Source organism: Colletotrichum navitas (assembly GCF_030913465.1).
Source record: "Colletotrichum navitas strain CBS 125086 chromosome Unknown LY79scaffold_30, whole genome shotgun sequence".
NCBI classification, from domain to species: domain Eukaryota; kingdom Fungi; phylum Ascomycota; class Sordariomycetes; order Glomerellales; family Glomerellaceae; genus Colletotrichum; species Colletotrichum navitas.
The window spans coordinates 209,752-226,062 of record NW_026850576.1 but is presented as its reverse complement, the minus strand read 5'-3'; the positions used below and the strand labels follow the sequence as shown (position 1 = coordinate 226,062).

Sequence of the window (16,311 nt, the reverse complement as noted above, 5' to 3'; positions counted from 1 at the left end):
TATCGTAGCGGGTGACCCTAGTCCGTTGAACATAGAAGAATCATGCAATAATGGACATGTTGCAACATGACAGATGTTCTACCATTAGCCTCAGTGAAGGCGGTCACGAAAGTTACTGACAAAATCGACTTACCAACCAATGGCAACAGCACGGCGCCAATCAGCGTGAGAACAGCTCTTGAACCAAAATGACTTTCCCGCCGTTCCAAGTATCCTTGGCGACATCTCTGCATTATCTGCAGGCTTGAAAACCAATGACAGAAACAGTCGGTCTACAGGCCTGTTTTCATTCTGTCGATTGCTCCCTAATTGTCGGCTGGCGAGTAGACTACTGATTATGAGCATGCGAACACAGTCTTTGCAGTGTCAACACCGCCCTTGCCAACTTACACTGCCTCCTCCATGGCGGCGGTCTTGGTCTTCGCCCGACCCTGGGTGAGCTGTTATTTGCCTCAGTGGGTCAAATGGACACGGACAAATCAAAATGGATCTCCTACCAGGGGGGGGGAGGGGGGGGTTGATTTGTCGGGCTCCCCCTTTTCTCCGACGCAGAGGTCTGGGCTGTCCAGTAAAAACCAAAGTTCCCACCTAGCCCTGGAGCTTGGTTTCCAACCAGCCGTTGAGGGTTATGACTGTGTAGGCTGGCATGATCTGGGCCGTGGTTTCGGTAGTTGAATAAGGCAGTTATAGTTGGACCAACGTCATCTTTATAGCAGCTTAGTGTCCCAAAAAGTGCCCTTGGCCTATGTGACTGAGATCCAACTTTGACTGTCGGCTGCAAACTCGGTCAATTGGGTTAGTTCGATACCCTGATACTTCCATATATTGTGTTTCTTCTAGGAACCTTATTGCACTGCGTTTTTCCAACTGCGTCAAGAGAACCTGTGCGACCTTAACAGAGACCGTCTTGGATACGTACCTAAGTATCCCCCAGCGGCTGCTTTGGGGCCCTTGTTACCCGCGTCGTTAGAGTATTCGTATACCAGTGCTCATTCATTGATGACGGGGGGCGGCTGCTTGGCGTGTTGTGGGCGTGCGTTCTCTCAGGCCGGGGATACGAGAATGACAGTTTCAGTGGAGGAAAGGGAAGAGGAGGATAATGAGCGAAGAGAGGGGGGGCGAGACGGCCGCGGCTCTCAATCTCCCGTTGTCTCGTCCATATGGAGTCGCGGGCCTGTCCTTTTTGGGGGAGGCAAGTGCCAGCTAGACCGGGCTGTTGGAAGAGCAGCCTTAGTTTCTCACCTTTGGCGCTTTTCTATCCAAAGTCGAGCGGTCCGAGAGGGGAGATGAATTCCATCGGCATCGGGGATAGTCTCCGCTTTGTTCCGTCTCCTTCCCGTGGGAAGCTCCCGAGGCAAAACCAGAGTTAGACGGCGTTGTGGGGCCGGCAACTCCCGAAGTGTGCATGTGTGCGTGCCGTATCGGCAATGTAAGACCCTCCAAGGATATGCAGGTACGGCGCATGGTGATGATGCTAGTAGCATTTTGTGTGGCCATTTGGGCGAAGTCCAGTGGCGAACATACTTGGGGGGGGGGGGGGCGCTAAGGAGGGATAATGTTCCACTGTGATCCTGCGGGCATGCAATGGTGATCGTTCTGTTGGGGATCATGTAGCTGGCTTATTGGGGTCTTCTGCGAATAAATAAATAAATGTATGTAAAAAGACAAAAGCCCAAAAGCCCAGCAACAAATCTAGCAACCAATATCTCCACCCCCCTTGCGAAGTTTATCTGTCCAAGAGAGTAGGTACCTGGCACACTCAGTGACCTGGAGCACTCGGTGAATTAGTTTACAGCATTGATCAAGGTATGACAGGAAACCTTTATCTATCGACAAAAACATATGGGGTCAGATGCAGTCTTCGGCGCCGCGACGCCTGAAAATGAGGGAAGGCTGATTAGACTCAGAATTGAGAGATGTCAAAGAAAGAGAGTTTCGGCTTTTTCCTTGGCGGAGACGCGGGATCTGACGGACCGCAGGTAGGGGTCCAACGGCATCTAAATTATCTGCACGTAACATGGTGGTTTGTGCAGCTCCAGCCAAAACTTATTTTGATGAGGCGGGGGATCTAGGCCACTCTCGGTGCAGCAGTGGCGGCGGCGGCGGCACGAGAGCGACTGCATGAAGCCGGAATCCAACATTGTTTCCGCAGTTTATTTATGTTCTTGGCGGGATAACTCCGTCTGGCCGCGACGGCAAAGATAGTTCCGGGATCTGGAAGGGACCCGCGTGCGAGTACCGGTGAGGGAATGTCCTGTATGTGCTCCACTTTTCACCGGAAGATGCAGGCAGGGTGTGGTCTTGACAGCCTCCTCGGCCGGCGGCAACCACTATAAGATTGAGAGAGTGACGTCATGCATTGTATATCTAAAGTTTAGGAACGAGTATGATTGAAGATGATCGGCTGCGAGCGAGCGGGATACGTAGCAATTAACCACTTTGCGGTTTACTGCTCATCAACGACGGCAGATCAAGGTGGCGTACCGGTGGACCCTGCACGGCAAAAGTTTTTGAAGCCGGGTCCCGTCCCCACCAAAAAGCACGTTTTCTGAAAGCTTGACAGAGCTCGGCGAAGCCCGAACCAACGCCGCGGAAAGAGCCCGCACTTGACGTAAGGCAGACAGCCGCGAAGGGGCAACAAGTGTCTTGGTACTGTAGGTACCTACCCTGCTACCTAGGTACCTGGTGAGTGATACATGCATGCCTTGGTCGGTGAGGCAGGTGTCTTGTGGGAGAAGCAATGGCAGCTTTGCTCCTCTTGGGGATGCCGAAATTCACCCGTGCTGGCAATGACAGGACCAGAAGATGGTTTGAGCATTTTCCCAAACCGCCGCAAGACGGTAACTCCATTTTTTTTCCTCCTCTTCTTTTCTCTTCTTTCATGCACGCACGTCTAGATTCCTTGCCCTCCTCGCCCCTCAGTTGGCGGTGTGAAGCCTTCCAACTGCCGAATAATACCGGGGTCGATGACATCAAACCCCCATGAACCACCACGAGCCTCCACGAACCTCCACGAAACTCTACGACTACTTGACAGCGGCGGCCAGCAAGATCCCTACCTGTCCTTCTCTGTCACCGCTTTCTCGCAGAATCGACGTGTACGATGTACAGCGTACGATATACACTAGACAAAGCAAAACTTTGGACCCTCCCTTCTTCGTCCTCGTCCCGGAACGGAGTCGGAGAGTCTTGACCTCCGTCAAAGAGGGCGAGAGACAGAGCGGCAGAGTCGAGACCCCCCGGGGGGTCGAGAGCCGCTCGCTGTTCTCGCGTGTTGTCCCCGCCCCGTCCAAACCACCCCTATCTCGGGACTAAAGATATCCTGGATTTCTAAGCCAGATTTCAGAGTCTATCCACCCAGGCCCGGCCCTGCGTATCATGATGACGCCTCCCGACCTTTTTTTTGGTCCGCTCTGGAAAGGTCCCGCACCGCCCAAACGGCGATGATTGAATACCACACACGGCCCGCCCAACGGGGGGGATCCTCGCCTTGGTCTAGTTGCTCCCAATCGGCCTTTGAACTGCGGCATCGAGCCGCACTTGGGCCCATCTAGGGGCTACCGATCTATTCCCAGTCTGTTCCCGCTCGTTCGACTCCACCCACCTCAAAGTTTTTTTCTCTGGTGCGCGGATTCTATGTCCAGCTTCACTGTTCCTTGGACGACCGGCGTTAACACCCTCTTTCGCCGACAAGTTTAGGACTTAACCTAACATGTTTTGCAAGATGGGTAACTTCAAGTCTATAAGACGAGGGCTGCTCCCGCTTCTGAGGTATAGACAAGCCCCCTATTCACTTATACTATATCCTCCCCGTTTGTGACAAGTCTTCCCTCGGATACTCCATCATCACCCCCTTTCGCATCCTCTTGGCAAGAACAAAACACGCATCACAATGGCCGCTACCGACTACAAGTTCGAGGGCTGGGTTGGCCTGGACGAGAAGTCGTCCGAGGGCAACATGGTCTGGCAGGAGTACGAGCCCAAGCCTTGGGAGGAGACAGACGTCGACATCCAGATCACCCACTCCGGTGTCTGCGGCTCAGACATCCACGTGCTGCGCTCCGGCTGGGGCCCCGCCCCCTACCCCGTCTGCGTCGGCCACGAGATCGTCGGTGTCGCCGTCCGTGTTGGCTCCAAGGCCGAGGGCGACATCAATGTCGGTGACCGCGTCGGCGTCGGTGCCCAGTCCGACTCCTGCCTCGGCCGCCAGGGCCCCTGCGAGCCCTGCCAGTCCAAGAAAGAGCAGTACTGCCCCAAGTTTGTCCAGACCTATGGCGCCTTCCACTACAACGGCGGCAAGGCCATGGGCGGCCACGCCAAGTACCACCGCTGCCCCTCTCACTTCGTCGTCAAGATCCCCGACGGCCTGGAATCGGCCTACGCCGCGCCCATGCTGTGCGGCGGTGTCACCGTCTTCTCCCCGCTCAAGCACCACGGCTGCGGCCCCGGCAAGACCGTCGCCGTCAGCGGCGTCGGCGGTCTCGGCCACATGGCCATCATGCTCGCCAAGGCCATGGGCGCCGACAGGGTTGTCGGCATCTCCCGCAAGGCCGACAAGCGCGACGAGGTCCTGAAGATGGGCGCCGACGACTACATCGCGACGGGCGAGGAGGGCGACTGGGCCAAGAAGTATGCCAACACCTTTGACCTCGTCATCTCTACCGTCTCCTCTTCCAAGGTCCCCATGCAGGACTTCCTCAACCTCGTCAAGCTCGACGGCTCCCTCGTCCAGGTCGGCTTGCCCGACGACGGCGCCTACACCATCTCCCCCGTGCCCATGATCATGCGCCGCGTCAACTTCACCGGCTCTCTGATCGGCTCCCCCCACGAGATCCGCGAGATGTGGGAGCTTGCCGCCAAGAAGGGCGTCAAGCCCTGGATTCAGGTCCGCCCCATGAGCGAGGCCAACCAGGCCATTGTCGATCTCGAGGACGGCAAGGCCCGCTACCGCTACGTTCTCGAGAACTAAGCCGGGCATCAGGACGGCCTAATCATCCGAGCTACTCTGGGAATGGTGTATATAGGACGGGGTTGGTGAAATGATTTATGTGTGCAGATAAGGACATAGCGATTTGGTTACATTGTAGACATGGACATGGACAAAATATCAGGAGCCGCCGCTCCAATTTTCATGACGAAATTTCACTTCCAATACGAGCACGTATATGCAATGTGATGTGTGTGTAAAGGTGCAGAATATCAATGCTAGTTGCTGGTCATAGCCATCAGAAGATCAAGATGATGATGCCCGTGGTGAGATTGGCCAACATAGACAAGTGATCGATCGGGGCGGTCGAGGAGGTGTGATGTCATACCGTTTCGCTGAAGGACTTGGCATTTGCGGGGTGATATAGAGTTCGGTGGCATCTTCACCTCAGCATCTCACCCGCACACATCACTCTGTCTTCCTCATAGACGTTGTACAAGGTAATCTCCTGTCGAGCTGAAAGTACGTACAAATGTCATATACGCATAGCGAGCCAATCATCCTTGCCTGCATCAGGCACCAACGCTAACCTGCCTACCTAGGCATACAAATTTATCTCGGAGGTCGGTTCTGCCTCCGGACGCCTGATGGCGAACCAAACCTAGGTCGTCGCACCGACCGACTGTTGCTATAAAAGGCCAAGCAACAAAACACCCAAGAATGCGAGGAGGCATCGTGGTCCATGTCGGTAATCCTGTCAGAAGCATCAAGCTCCGGCCATCACCGCCGAGCCCATCACGCACGCCTCACCAAACCGCAGCCCAGCACGCAACGCCGCCAGCCTCTCGCCGCAGCATCTCCTCCGCAGTCATGGCGCCTCACAACGACGTTGCCGCCTTCCACGAAGCTCTGCGCTCCAGCAAGCGCATCTTAGCTCTCTGCGGCGCCGGCCTCTCCGCCTCCTCCGGCCTGCCGACCTTCCGCGGCGCTGGCGGCCTCTGGCGTAACCACGACGCCACGGCTCTCGCGACCATGGACGCGTTCAGCCGCGACCCGGGGCTCGTCTGGCTGTTTTACGCGTACCGTAGGCACATGGCGCTCAACGCGCAGCCCAATCCGGCCCACTACGCGCTGGCGGCGCTGGCGGAGAAGAACCCGGACTTTCTGTGCTTGACGCAGAACGTGGATGGTGAGTGAGGACCTGCCGTGTCCATCTATTTTCATATGATATATATATATATATATACATATATATGTCTGTAAACTACAAGGCTAAGGCAGCTAACACAGCCAGACCTATCACCCCGGGCAGGACACAAGACGGAGCAGCTCCGCCGCCTCCACGGAAGCCTCTTCGACATCAAATGCGCCAATCCGAGTTGCACCCACGTCGACCGCAACAATACCCTGGACCCGCTCTGCCCGGCCCTCGCCCCGGCCTCGGAGGACGTCAAAGACCCTTCCCAGACCCTTCCGCTTCTCGATCCGACCCAGGAGCTAGCGCGCATCGACGACGCCGACCTCCCGCACTGCCCATCGTGCAAGACGGGGCTCCTGCGCCCGGGCGTCGTGTGGTTTAATGAGAGCCTCGACGAGGCGATGCTGAATGGCATCGACGAGTGGATCCGCAAGGGCAGAGTCGACCTCATGCTCGTCATCGGCACGTCCGCCAAGGTATACCCCGCCGCCGGCTACATCCTCGAGGCGCGCAGGGCCGGCGCCCGGGTGTGCATCATCAACCCCGAGGCCGAGGTCAAGGGCCAGAGGAGGCCCAAATTGAAGCCAGGGGATTTCGCGTTCGCAAGAGACGCGGCCGAGGTATTACCGCTACTGCTGGAGCCCGTCATTGGGAAGATGCCGACGGACGGGTAGACTCACACGGAGGCGCAGAGGTCGGGGTAGACGAGCGGCAGAAGGAACGGGGCTTCGGCCCGGGGTCTACAAAGGGGCGGCCAGGAAGTGTGCGTGGGCGGCGGCGGCTGAGTCTCCTCCGGCACCCAAAGATGTACCAGCAGCAAAAGCACCACAATGGTCGACTACATCACGATGTAGCGCGTCAAGGATATGTCTAAACGCTTCTCCCACTCGAGCATCTTCGTCGACAGCCACGTCTCGTCGCACCCCCCCCCCCCCCCCCCCCCCCCCATATCTCCAAATTCCTCGTCAACAAGTCCCACAGCCACGACTCACTGCCACCCGGCAGGCATGTTATCAGTCTTCGCCCTAGATCCTTCCGGTCCCTTGCTGCCTCCGTAATTCCCCACATCACTGAGCTCCACGAGCACGTCGCCTCTGACGCGCCCTTGACCACCTCGCTCACCGCCCGCCGCGTGTCCTTGTCGCCCGAGTCGACGCCGCCGTCCCCGAGTCCACCTCTAACCACAAGGCCAGCTCTTCGTGGGATACAGCCGGCCCCAACAGCGGCCACAGTACAGTCGCCGCCTCCTTTACGGAATGATACAGATACATCGTCCGGCCTCCTCGTCGTCCTTGGTAAATAGACGGAGAGCGATGGCAAAGGAGGAGAGCGGCCCGCCTCTGGAGTATCTCACCGCCTATGACTCCGCCGCATCGACGGCACACAGGAGGGCAGTGGGTTCACTGCCCTTTCTCCATAAGTTGGTTTCAGTCTTTCCTTGTCTCGCCGCATGCTTGATCCGCATTCCAAAAGCGTCATTGCCTCCCGCTCGTTGGGCATACTATCTATCCCCACGCCTTGGCAGTCTCCTCCCATCATCTCACCTATCTGCTCCCCCGGTCCCGATATTTTCCATCGCGTGCAAATTCCGGCGAAACTCGTATCTTTCAATTGGTCCTACCTGCGACAGTTGATACCTATATGTTCTTGCCTGCGTCCGAGAACGGCGCTGATGCCGTGCTTGCCTGTTCGATGTCCATGACATGTCTCGATCGCTCCGACTTCGGTGTTTTCAAGCAAATGTGGGCCAAACACCACCTCTTCCCAGGGGGGGTTCCTGACAAAGCCGGATCCTAGAGCATCAGTCGGTTTTGTCTCGCTTCTAGAACGCCCAAATTGTCGGTTTTCATTTCGGCGACACTCCGCGGGGACCACACTTGTGGTTTCCATTCCCAGTACAACTGACGGATGGATACCTGCAAAGCACTTACCTCGCAAGGGCACCAATTCTGAACTCCGATTGCCGACTCTCCATGGGCCTCATCCGAAGGTTCGGACCCGCCGACACTAGTAGTGTTCGGCGCCGGGAAACCAAAGACGCCCGACGGATCCATTAGATCTTACCTTCTTCTGCACCGACTCCCAGTCCCGGGGCCGCGGTGTAGGGACTGTGCTGATAAGAGCTGTCGCGGAGGTGGTGCAGGCTGAGGGATTCTCTGTGTTCCCCGTGAGCACGATGGACGCTGTGCTGTTCTACGAAAAGCTTGGGTTTGTACGGACCAGAGGCTTTTGGGTGTATATCCCGCTCGGTATAGCCCACCAGATCTTAAGGCAGGGGTTTACAAGAATGCATTTATGATACTCGACTGAGAATTCACATCCGTCGGCGAGTTATCCAACCCCAATGTGTTCATATGAGAGACGGCGGACGACTGCATGTGATGTATAGACCCCGGCGAGATAGCAAAGAAGATCAAACAACTGGCCCCCAAAGGATACTAAGATCGGCGAGGAGTGTGGTTAGACCATCATCGAAGCCCTGGTCGCTGCAGCATAAATCTCTCTAATGGATGTTCATAGATTAGCAGACCAACCGCAGGCCTGAGAGCAACGAGAAGCACTTTGCCTTGAGCGTGATTGTTCATCAGTTGAGCGTTGGCATTGTGGCCGTTTGGAGTAGAGTGGAGATACGACTAAAATGGCTGTCGTTGCCTTCGCAGAGCGCGATTGGGAAAGTCATTGATATGAAGATGTTGCTTGCATCGACTCGACGTCCCCACAAACCATGTTACATGTCTCTCGGCAATGCTGATATCTGTTTCCAGGCGGCGAGACTCAAGTGAGCGTGTGTGGAAGCTCATACGTCTTCTGTACCGCCGACAAACCCCGGGAGCGCTAGCGATAGAGCCGGCGGGCCGACATCGTGAGTCTAGCGCAATTGGGAGCTCGATGACGCAAGTGCCGGCTGGGCAGGTCGATAACCCCCTGCTTGATTTTGGTGCTGATGGGTTAAGGTGATGTGATGGGTGTGAGTTCATGATGCGGCACGACGCATGGGGCAGTCCCCCCACGAGGGATGTACACCATTTCTTGGGAACGAGCAGCTTGTGACTCGCGGATTGTTGAAACGAGGCGGTCGGGAGATGCAGGATGCAAGGATCTGCGGGGGTCTCCCGCAAGAGAGGGTGGGAGGGAGAGAGAGAGAGAGTAAAGGCTGCCAATCAGTCTAGAGACGTTGTTGAAATGGTCATTTTGTCGTAAGAGGTCAGAAGGCGGCTGAGCACGAGGACGATCGAGTGCCCCTTGGTTGCCTTTCCTTTTCGGCAGAGTAGCCGACGTGGCAGAGCGGAATGGAAATCAACTGAATGATGGGCAAGACCTTTGGCCAAGGATGAAGGGGATGGGAAGGTTGGCAAGATGGCTGTGCGGTCAATGGCGGTGGGAGGGCGAGCGTGGTGGTGTGGGCTGGTCAAGACCATGATAGACTAATGTGGATGGTCGTGAGTGTTTTTCTGGCCCTGGTCGGGTCGGCTCGCCTGCGGACGTTGTATGTGATGCCGGCGGCAAGACAAAGTCGATGTCGAGTTTTGTGAGATTTGCATGGTTGGCATGATGAGCAGCGAAACAGGGCTGATGATTCGCAGGAGATCAAGTGCCCCGCAACCCCGCGTTACCAGGAGGGTGCTATTCGTGCGTCTGCATCTTTCGTGTCGAGTCCTTGTGTCATTGGTTCTCAAGGGCGGACGGGCATTGACTTGGCGTGGAATGGCTACGGTAGACCATCCGTCGTGTCATTTATTGGACGATGTGTGGTTGAACCGGCATGTAATGGAAATCACAGACATGGTCTGGTCTCCTCTGGCGGTTCGCATGTGGGTAGGGGGGCATGTTGACGTTCCAGGGAAGATGGTGGTAGACTTGCGTGTGTATGTGCGCTCAAACTAGGCACTGGAGTAAGGTAAGTAAGTAGTGTAAGTGTGTAGGTAGGTAGGTATCTTACGGATACTCGACGCAGAAATGCATTTACACTACCGTACGAAAGCAAAGAAAGATTGAAGTGAGGAAGGATGCTGACAAAAGAGAAAGAGGCAACAGGCGGCGTGCCGACGGCCTTGTCTGACTCGGCGAGGGTCCAACTGTTACGTTATGGGTGTCACGACGCTAGTCCCGAAAAGGTAACAACCGAGCTTTCTATAAGGTAATGGGAGCCACTTTCGCTAAAGGGGTGGGGGGCACGCACGCTCTTGCACCCTCTGACAGGTCTGGCAAGCAGTCAGTGCAATGAGTGCAGCAGTTTGCCGGAAGACGGTACGGTACGGTACTGCCTTCTGTACGGATACCAGTGCGCTACAAGCGCTCGTGGGGACGGAAAGCGGCAACCTGACTGCAGACAGGCAGTCCAAGAATATGGGTCTCAAGTTCCGCCCGGGTACCGCCGAGTCGGATCGTGCAGCTGGGCTGGCCTGGGTACACAGCTCACGCTATATCTCTCTCTCTATCTTTCTCCTTCGCAGGCTACGTTACCCGCTAGGGAACAGGACGGGGGTGGGGTGGGGAGGTGAAATGTACGAGACGTGATTTGCCCGTTTATCATTATGTATTACTGTCTCGTAGCATCTTTCCAGAACTCTCACCCTGGAATGGACAGAGATAAGGCCGCAAATGTCTCGTGCTTCAGTTTTTTAGTCTACCGGTAGTACAGGGTAGTATGTCGCCGTCCCTCCGACGCCCCTTGTCGATGTCACTCCCCTCACCAGCCAGCTCACCCCAAGCTAAATTGCCATGTGCTTTTGTGGGGAATCCTCATCCGTCCGTCAACCTCGCGTCCAGTCAACAGCCCATCCCCTTGCCCTACAGATAATTATCTTGCTTCACGTAACGACACAACCTAGGTAGTGGGCATATAGTGTATACAAATGGACATTGTCCCATCTGGACTTGGCCGCCTAACACTTCGGCCAAAAGCTACCTTTTCTCTGCCATTGGACAGCCTCAACTTGACTTTTTCGACACATGCCCATCCCACCCCCCCGTGGAGGCCAAGGCATAGTCCTCGCCCCGTTGATTCCGGGACCTGTTTCCTACCCCTAGGTACGGATAAAGTTCTTTGAGTAGTTCCTCTGTGTCATATTATGATATGTCACTGGCACTCTCGTTTGTTGCTTGTCCCCCGAAACTTTGATACCAGCGCATATGCCTGGTCGGTGAAGGTCGCGCAGAGGAGGGTGAGGCCATGCCCATCCCATCCCATCCGTCCCGTCTTATTCGATTCTCCATGTCCATGCTCTTCCGTCCCCATCTTGATCCCCGCACACCATCAGATTTTCTCCTTCACATTCCCCCCTCCTCCCTTTTTTCGTCGCTTGGTCCGTCACTGGACCCTCACATCGTCAGATAGGAGTTGGGATGACAAAAAAAGAAAGAAAAAAAAACTTGCCTTACACTTCTGCATATTCTGCCGACGGTCAGAGAGAGCTAGAGTCTAATGCTTCGTGCTTCGTCTGAATGGTTCCAATCCTGCCAGATGTCGCCTCACAACGGTTTTTTATTTTATTTTGATTTTTCTTTCTCTTTTCACCACGTAGTAACATTCTAGCCTCCGGGTTCTTGAGAGATATGCGACACAGCCGATCGAGACTGACCGAAGGAGAGATATCCATGAGAGGGGCAGCCGCGAGGGGAACCCATAATCTGCTTGGCATTCGAATCCCCCCGGATGGATGAGTTTTTTGTGCCCCCCCCCCCCCCCCCTCTCCCCTACTGTGGTTGGGCCGGGTTTATACTGTTACCTAGCTAGTTGAGGATGAGCAACCATATTGCTGTTTTCTCCTACGCATTCCCCTTAAACTGGTTCCTCTTCTTTTTCTCTCCCTTCTTCCCTTCCCTCTCCCTATTCTTTCTCCGTCATCTTCCATCCTCGCCACCGAATACCCATCATATTAGTATCGTTACGTCTCCCCGGTACGGTGCAAAGAACGTCCAGTAATTAATGGGTATTACTTGAAGCGCCGAACCAGACAGGGAGAGAGAGAGAGATTCCCTCTTACATAGTGTATACGTCTTTTAATGACACCGATAAGCCAGGCTTATCTCATCCTTGCCTCCATCGTCACTTGAGTCCACCGATATCGATCCATCAACTCAACGCCTGTCCAATCCCGAGCCGCTGTTTCTCCCGGGCCCCAAAACCTGCCCTGCAGCCACACCCCTCCAAAAAACGACCACAACCGAAACCGCATTTCCATCACCAAAAACGGCCGCAAATCAAACCGCCTCGCCCACTCCCAAGCGGCCCCTCCGCGACCTTATCTCTCTCTATCCCCAAGGGACTCAACCAGCGATGCACCCCCTCATCGGACAGTGTGCGTCCCACCCCGGATCTAACTAAGGGAACCAACCACTCAGTGAACAGACAAAGCACTTCCTCAAATTCACCTTGCGCCGTTTCTGATTCCCGCTGCCGCTTATCTCGTACCCCCCTCGCATGCGACACAAGGACAAGATACTCTCCTCCAACTTGTGGACCAATACCCGTCAGCTTCCCACCTTGCACACAATACTCGCGTGGCCTTTGTTCCGCGCCTCTGCTTTACGCGTAGTCCCAACACCACTCCGGTTCCCCCATGAGGCACGTCGAAGCCTCGCAATCACTCCTGGTCGTCCTCCCTCTGCCGCAACCCACCCACCGCCACCTACCTACCTACCTACAAACTTGAAACTTCCTAATCTCAACCCGCCTCGGCGCATCAAAAGTGTCATCTCACCACATCGTGATAGCCCGTCGACTCTCTTGTCTTGCAACACAGGCTTACTCGTTGATTGGACTTTGGCGAGGTCGAGTTAGCCTGGCCAGTCTTGCTTGGCGGATCCTGCATTCGCCCTACGCACACAATTCCGAATCTCACTTCCATTCGCCTTCGAATATCATCCTTTTGCCTATCGGCTTGGTGGCGACCGACCCCAAGACCTGACAAGCCAGGAACATTACATCACTTGCATTTCGTCGCTTGCCGCACCCCGTGGGTCGCATTGCCCAGTTCATATCCCGGCGAGTGTGCCAGCCTCTCTGCTTCTTGAGGAAGCCTATCGTCCTATCACCGTTTTCATATCTGCGGCCAACTCTAGGAGTAACTCACGCCCGCTTCATCCCCCTTCCCCCCCCTAATCTCTACCTAGACCAGACCAGACCAGACCAGACCAGGGCCCGGGGCCCCGTCTTGACAAGCCGGGTCCGTCCGTCCGTCCGTTCATCTGTCTGTCTGTGTGTACCTTCCCCTGCGTTGGCCAAGCCCTGTTCGTATACATATCTTTCGACTGCCACACGCGTGGACTGCCCATCATGTCCAACCCAAGTGCCGTCATCAGGACGGCTCCCATTGCCATCGCACCCAAGCCTCCCCGTCGCCAGAACTCTTATCGCCAAGACAGATTTGCGAACATTGAGCTTTTCCGCGGCAGCATGCCTGCAAGGGAAATCGCCGAGTCCGTTGGCTCCTACACAACTCGGTCTCTCAGCCCTTGCGAATCCTGCCAACAGTCTAAAGTCAAGTGCATCGTGAGCGACGACGAAGACAGCTGCATACCCTGCCAAGCTAGCGGCTCCGACTGCTCCTTGCTCAACAGCCCCCAGCCAAGGAAACGAAAGCTAGGCGGCGACTTCGACGACAGCGGTAAAAGAAGGTGAGTCAGCTCCCATTCTTCTGTTCATGCTATGTATTCGTCTTATTGCCTTTTCCTCCTTGTGGCATACACACACATACACTGCGTGTCCAGAATACCTATTCCTTCTCATCAGAGCTCGGTCACCTTATCCTTTCTTTCCTTGGCGCCCGCTCGATGTTTCTTGGGCCGCCATGGATTCAGCTGCAGTCAGTGGGGGGGGGGCCACTGTTGATAACGAGCCTTAATCTCTGACATGTGATTGGTTCATTAGTTCACCCGCCAGGACCGATATCAGAAGTCGAAGGCAACACCAGCCCAGCCTCTCCAGCACCACCGGAAGCAGCTCCTTTCTTGAAGATATGGCGAACGTCGGAGGTCCAACTCTATTGAAGCGGACGCTGGGTCTCCAGAGTGACCGCTACAGCCAGTATATCGGTCCGACGACCGATTTCGAGCCCTCTCTTATCAACCTCTCACCTTTCAACCCGCAGGATGAGAGCCTTTTGGCCCGCGGCACGCTGCGGAAGGTCAGTGACGATGACACCTTCCTCCTGTTACCTGACTTCAACACGCCGGGCCACGAACACGTCCTCGAGGATATCGAAGAGATCGAGAACCTTGTGAGGCCACACGGCCGGAAGCTGATAGACCTGTATTTCCGCATCGTCCACCCCGCCTTTCCTATCATTCAGAAGACCGTCTTCCTGGAAAAGTACGAACGCAGTTACCGCGAGTTCTCGCCTTGTCTACTGGCCGCCGTCTACCTATTCGCCATTAACTGGTGGGAACACGATGAAGAGCTCGCACGGGTTCCTCGTCCGAACATTCCCAACTTGGAACGAATCATCCGCACAACTCTGGCCGACGCCATGTACCGGCCGAAACTGTCCACCATCCAGGCCGGCCTCCTCCTCTCCCAGCGACCCGAGGGCGATCAGTGGGCCCCAACCGCCCAACTTGTCGCCATCGCTCAGGAACTTGGTCTTCATCTCGACTGCACGCATTGGAAGATACCGCCTTGGGAGAAGGGGCTGCGGAAACGCCTCGCCTGGGCTTTGTACATGCAGGACAAATGGGGCTCCCTGGTTCACGGCCGGCCCTCACACATCTTCTCCTCCAACTGGGGGGTGCCGGCTCTCACGCAGCACGATTTTCCCGATGTGGAATGGGACGAAAACGATGTGGAGGAGAAGCTGGAAATCGAGCGCGGCCGTACGCTGTTCGGCCAGATGGTGCAGCTGTCGCAAATCCTGGCCGAGATCCTTGATACCTTCTACTCGTTGCAAGCCATGCAAACTGTAACCAACGCTGGCGGGCAAGGCACGCACCTGATTCTGGGCATGGCCAAGCCGATCCAATTGAAGCTCAAGGAGTGGTATGCCAACCTGCCCACGGCAATCCGCATGGATAACACGTACACGACAAACCCGACCCCTTCAAGCCGTTTGTCGAGCATAGGATACCTTCACCTCGCCTACTTTGCCACCGAAATCACGCTCCACCGTCGCATCATTCGCTCTCTCGAAGCCACCGGATCGGCCGTCGATCAGTACGTGCAACAGATCTGCCGGAGCGCAGCAAAGGCGCGTCTCATCTCTGCCATGGACTTTGTCAACCGTTTGAACTCGTCCCATCTGCGTTCATTTTGGTATTTCGCATCCAAGACTAACTTCGCCCTCATCGGCACTTTCGGGTCGCTTCTTTGGGCAACATCGCCAGGGAGAGAGGAAGCCGACTGGTACCGAAGGCGCTTGGCGGAATACCGCTGGACACTCTCCGTGAGCTCAAAGCCTGGTGAAGGCAAGGGCCTGACAGAGTTCGCCATGACGATGCTCGACATTTCGACCGGTCTTCTCAAGAAATTGCCAGAGAAGCCATCGATGAGCCGCAGTGGTAGCGTCGTGGATATCGGGCCTGGCAGTATGAGTAGCAGCTATGCCGGCAACGGTTTACTCGCCTTGGGCCAGAGTGCACCGCCTGCAATGACTTTTGCAGCGTTCGGTGGGTTCCAAAGTGCCGATGTGAGCAACGCACAAAGCCCAATAAGCGACGACAGCAGCGACGATGAGATGTATGAGACCTTCGCCCCGACGGCGGGCATGGCGGGTTTGGGCGAATGAACAACGCAACGGCTTCGTTCAGGATGGGAAGCCGGCCAACTACAACAACACGGAGAAACAACACACGCTCACTCGAGTATCCATCCTTTATGATTATTTTGATCGTGGGAAGAAAGAAAAAAACGGGCGGTGGTCTTCTCTCTTAGCAATAAAAAATGGGAGCGCATGATGATCTGCGGGATACCCACTGGGGTGGGCACTGGACGGCGGGCTCACTACAAGGTTGACAAAAGGGGCGTAATAGGGAGAACGTCGTCCACGGCTCATGGCCCCAACTTGATGACGTTTGGACTTTATGCTTTTGTTTTGGGATTGACGACGCAAAGAAAGGGAACGAACCGTTATTACCAGGTGTTGGCGTATACTCTTAGGGAGGGTTATACCGTCCACCTTTTTCAAGCGGAAAAGCAGAGATGCATCATGCTTTATCTTCTCCAGCACGTTGAGCGATCCATACATCTCAG

General features: G+C 55.5%; 3 protein-coding genes across 3 annotated transcripts; all 3 read left to right on the top strand.

Moving 5' to 3' along the window:
- Positions 1-3,892: 3,892 nt before the first annotated feature.
- LY79DRAFT_590322 (zinc-binding dehydrogenase) lies at positions 3,893-4,969 on the top strand (the record flags this gene model as incomplete). The annotated part of the gene is made up of 1 exon (XM_060561134.1): positions 3,893-4,969. One exon carries the CDS (start codon positions 3,893-3,895, stop codon positions 4,967-4,969), a length of 1,077 nt encoding a protein of 358 aa, XP_060414078.1.
- An 828-nt stretch (positions 4,970-5,797) lies between these two features.
- Positions 5,798-6,799, top strand: LY79DRAFT_669810 (Sir2 family protein; the record flags this gene model as incomplete). The annotated part of the gene is made up of 2 exons (XM_060563697.1): positions 5,798-6,116; positions 6,222-6,799. The coding sequence occupies 2 exons, from the start codon at positions 5,798-5,800 to the stop codon at positions 6,797-6,799; spliced, it is 897 nt and encodes a 298-aa protein (XP_060414077.1).
- Positions 6,800-13,404: 6,605 nt separating this feature from the next.
- Positions 13,405-15,847, top strand: LY79DRAFT_515711 (fungal-specific transcription factor domain-containing protein; the record flags this gene model as incomplete). The annotated part of the gene is made up of 2 exons (XM_060554740.1): positions 13,405-13,745; positions 13,999-15,847. 2 exons carry the CDS (start codon positions 13,405-13,407, stop codon positions 15,845-15,847), a joined length of 2,190 nt encoding a protein of 729 aa, XP_060414076.1.
- Between the last annotated feature and the right edge of the window lie 464 nt (positions 15,848-16,311).